The 3,239-nt window shown below is 37.0% G+C and overlaps 1 protein-coding gene across 1 annotated transcript; it reads right to left on the bottom strand.

The window, feature by feature from the left end:
- On the bottom strand, nt 1–968 carry LOC117112127 (ficolin-2-like; the record flags this gene model as incomplete). The annotated part of the gene is made up of 2 exons (XM_033255181.1): nt 1–384; nt 687–968. Coding segments are annotated over 2 exons (536 nt in total), but the record flags the coding sequence as incomplete, so codon positions are not given.
- Between the last annotated feature and the right edge of the window lie 2,271 nt (nt 969–3,239).

Genomic DNA, 3,239 nt, shown 5'->3' with positions numbered 1-3,239 from the left:
CTATCTATAACTGAAATATTCTAGAAAAGTTTCATAAAAACACTACATAAAACATAAATTATAATCCTTGTTGAATATTGATATTCATCAAGAGCGGACATTAGGTAATTCTCTGAACAACTATTGAAGTCTAAAGTTTCAATCTACGAATTTTCATCTCAGTTGTTTTCAATGAATAGTAATGACCTTTCCAATGTGACCACACGACCCCTTTAGCGTACTGGTCGGTTTCACCCTTCAAGTACAAGCCGTTCAAGTTCGACGAATGACAGCTGCTGTACCACCATGCTCCTTTGTAAGCCACTGCACACGACGAACCGTACGTATCATGATCTCTATCAGATGTTGAAAATTGTAAATTACGATGCCCACCAAGAGAATCACCTATATATCGGAACAAAAATGGCTTAATACGCTGATAATACAATGTAATTAATAAATTATAACTATAGTCTCTTTATTATAACAGTTCATTCTCCATGTTTTTTTTTTTATTGTTACAGCAGAAGCATATATGTCACCTTTGTTGATATTGGTTGGACCACAAACAAGCAAAACCTATGATTTTAGATACAACACATAAAACAAAATAAATAGTCCAATAACACACTACATGCATTAATAAATAAGATTTAAAAATTAAATATGATTTCTGTTATATCTTTATTAACTCACTATAGACCTACCTGCATCGCCACTGTAAGTACCAAGTATCAGTCTGAAATTGTTCTGTTCGTCAGCAAGTCGAAAGTTGTCGTAGTGGGCGTACTTAGATTCTCCTTCGAAGGAAGACATGTCAACTCTTAACTCGTAGTTACCTGCAGACGACAGCCGATGGATTTTCTCATTACCAAGCCAATGCTCGCTATTGACATTCCCAAATCCTAATTTGTATTCCGACCAATTTTTATAGAAGTCGATGGTTCCATCTTCTCGTTTTTGGAAGACCTGAAAAGTTACAAACAGTCCTGCTTAATTAGGAAAATGTAAGCCTAAATAGGCCTATATATTATTGTATACATAATGATGGTTCTTGAATCATTAATCATTAATTAATCATTTAGTTTTGATTTACATTTCGCATGTCTATATAGTGTTGTTGTAAAATGTATTTCAAACCAGTCATGCTTGGCTGGTATTTGATTTTTTGGTACAGAATTTGGAGAAGGCGTTTGATCAAGTCAGACCTACGTTTTGAATTTGAATTATTACATTTTAAAGAAATTTGGAAAATTTGAACTACGTTTTGAAAAATTATAAATTCATTTTGGGAAACTAGATCGACATTTTGAGAAATCTACGCCTAAGTTTTGATAAATTAGACATTGAATTTTGCAATTACATTTTGATTTTAACATGGACTTTTGCTGAGTATGGCACCCCATAGTTTTTGCACTCAATTTCAACACAACGCATAAAAACAGCCTTGAGTAGACGGTAATTCGAATAGACGTATCCAAACAGAACTTCTCTCGACTATCAAAACAAAAACCGCGATTGGAGGCAAGATAGTTAAGCCGGTTTTCCACTAGGCGAAATTATTCGCGCGAATCGAATGCGTCTGCTTATGCACATGCGCATTCACATTCCTATCAGAGTTTTTTCGAAGCGAAAAAATGCACAACCAATCAGAGCACAGGAAGCGAACCGACGCTTTGATTCGCGAGAATAAATTCGTCTAGTGGAAAACCAGCTTTAAGAGAGGGACAAGTCTGACGTCACATGACGATAGTGTCACATTAAAATTATAAAAATTGTGAGGTACGGTCGGCGGGGCGGGCCTAAATGTTGGAAAAAAAATCGCTATACATCATGATTTCTTAAAAATTATGATAAACAGTGTGACTTTTATTTCCATATATCATGGTTTATATATACCTAAGTGTATATAAATATCCAACACAGAATGTATGACGTTAACGGATGACGTCATAATTTATTCACCTGTTGCAGGGCAGTGGCGGCTCTGTATACATTTTCTGGGGGACTGAGCTGTCCGACAGGGGAACTTGGGCTCGTAGGCCCGAGTTGGGGGAAGAATTTGAGAGGGAGTTCCCCCTCCCAAATGAGATTTTTTAAGAATAGGAACCTATGGATGGCCAGAAATGAATCTCTGATGGTGACAGACATGTATTGGCTTGGCGTGGGCCTGTTTTTATATATTTTTTAGTCCAACTGCCCGACGAGCTCTGTCTGATGAGGGAGGGGAGGGGGGTTAAGCCCCTGCTGTTCCCCCACCCCGCTGGCGCCGCCACTGTTGCGGAGTAAGTAAATTCCAGGATTTTACGTGCTTGACGTACGTTAGTTACGGGTTTGCGAATGCATATTTCGATTTGTTTACAAAAGGGGCGGAGCTATCCCGTTGCATGTTGGGTACTAAGGTTAACGTCGTGCGGCGGAAACTACCTATTTAAAACAAATACAGTATACAGAAACACGTGAGCAATGTACAAGACACGAGATTAAAAGGTTCAACGATTCGGTGAATCATGATGAACGGTAAAATTTAACAATGTAACTTCGTTAAAGAAAGTTAACAGCGCTTTAATTATGGCCATAATGGCTAACCATAGCAGTCCGAACGGACTGTCATTAAAAACGATCCATTCCGCGTGCGTCGTGGTTCTTTAGAAAATCGTTAGTGCTGTTTAAATTGTCGTTAGTATCCTGTTGTTTTTGATTTGTTGTCAGTGGTGGTGTTAGTATTATTGTTGCTGGTATTGGTATTGTGTAAAACGAAGACCCTTGGAAATTTCACAAACAAACGTCCAAATAATTCCGTAATTTTAATTTTGTGACTGCCTTGTGTATTATGATTAAGATAGAAGAGAAAAAATAGGGGTCTTCGAAAAATGACAGACGTGATAGTTGATTCTACGTTTCGTTCTTTATTGGAACATTGTCAAGAACAATTGTCATTCTTGACAATGTTCCAATAAAGAACGAAACGTCATTCTTGACAATGTTCCAATAAAGAACGAAACGTCATCCTTGACAATGTTCCAATAAAGAACGAAACGTAGAATCAACTATGGCCTCACGTCTGTCATTTTTCATTGTTGAAGCATGTGATGTTATTTCATACTTAAATTTTAAACTATCGATGTTAATACTATAAAAAATAATTCCCAATCTATGAATTTCATAAAATATATTTTTGCGTACCCACTGGTGGGTCGCGACCCGCAGTTTGCGGAACGTTGGTGTAAGTGTACAAACAATTAAAGAAAATAGAATAT

The sequence above is a fragment of the Anneissia japonica genome, unplaced genomic scaffold, assembly GCF_011630105.1.
Source record: "Anneissia japonica isolate Jap-2015-1 unplaced genomic scaffold, ASM1163010v1 scaffold227399_len3239_cov93, whole genome shotgun sequence".
Taxonomy (NCBI): Eukaryota; Metazoa; Echinodermata; class Crinoidea; order Comatulida; family Comatulidae; genus Anneissia; species Anneissia japonica.
This window is presented reverse-complemented; position numbering and strand designations above follow the sequence as displayed.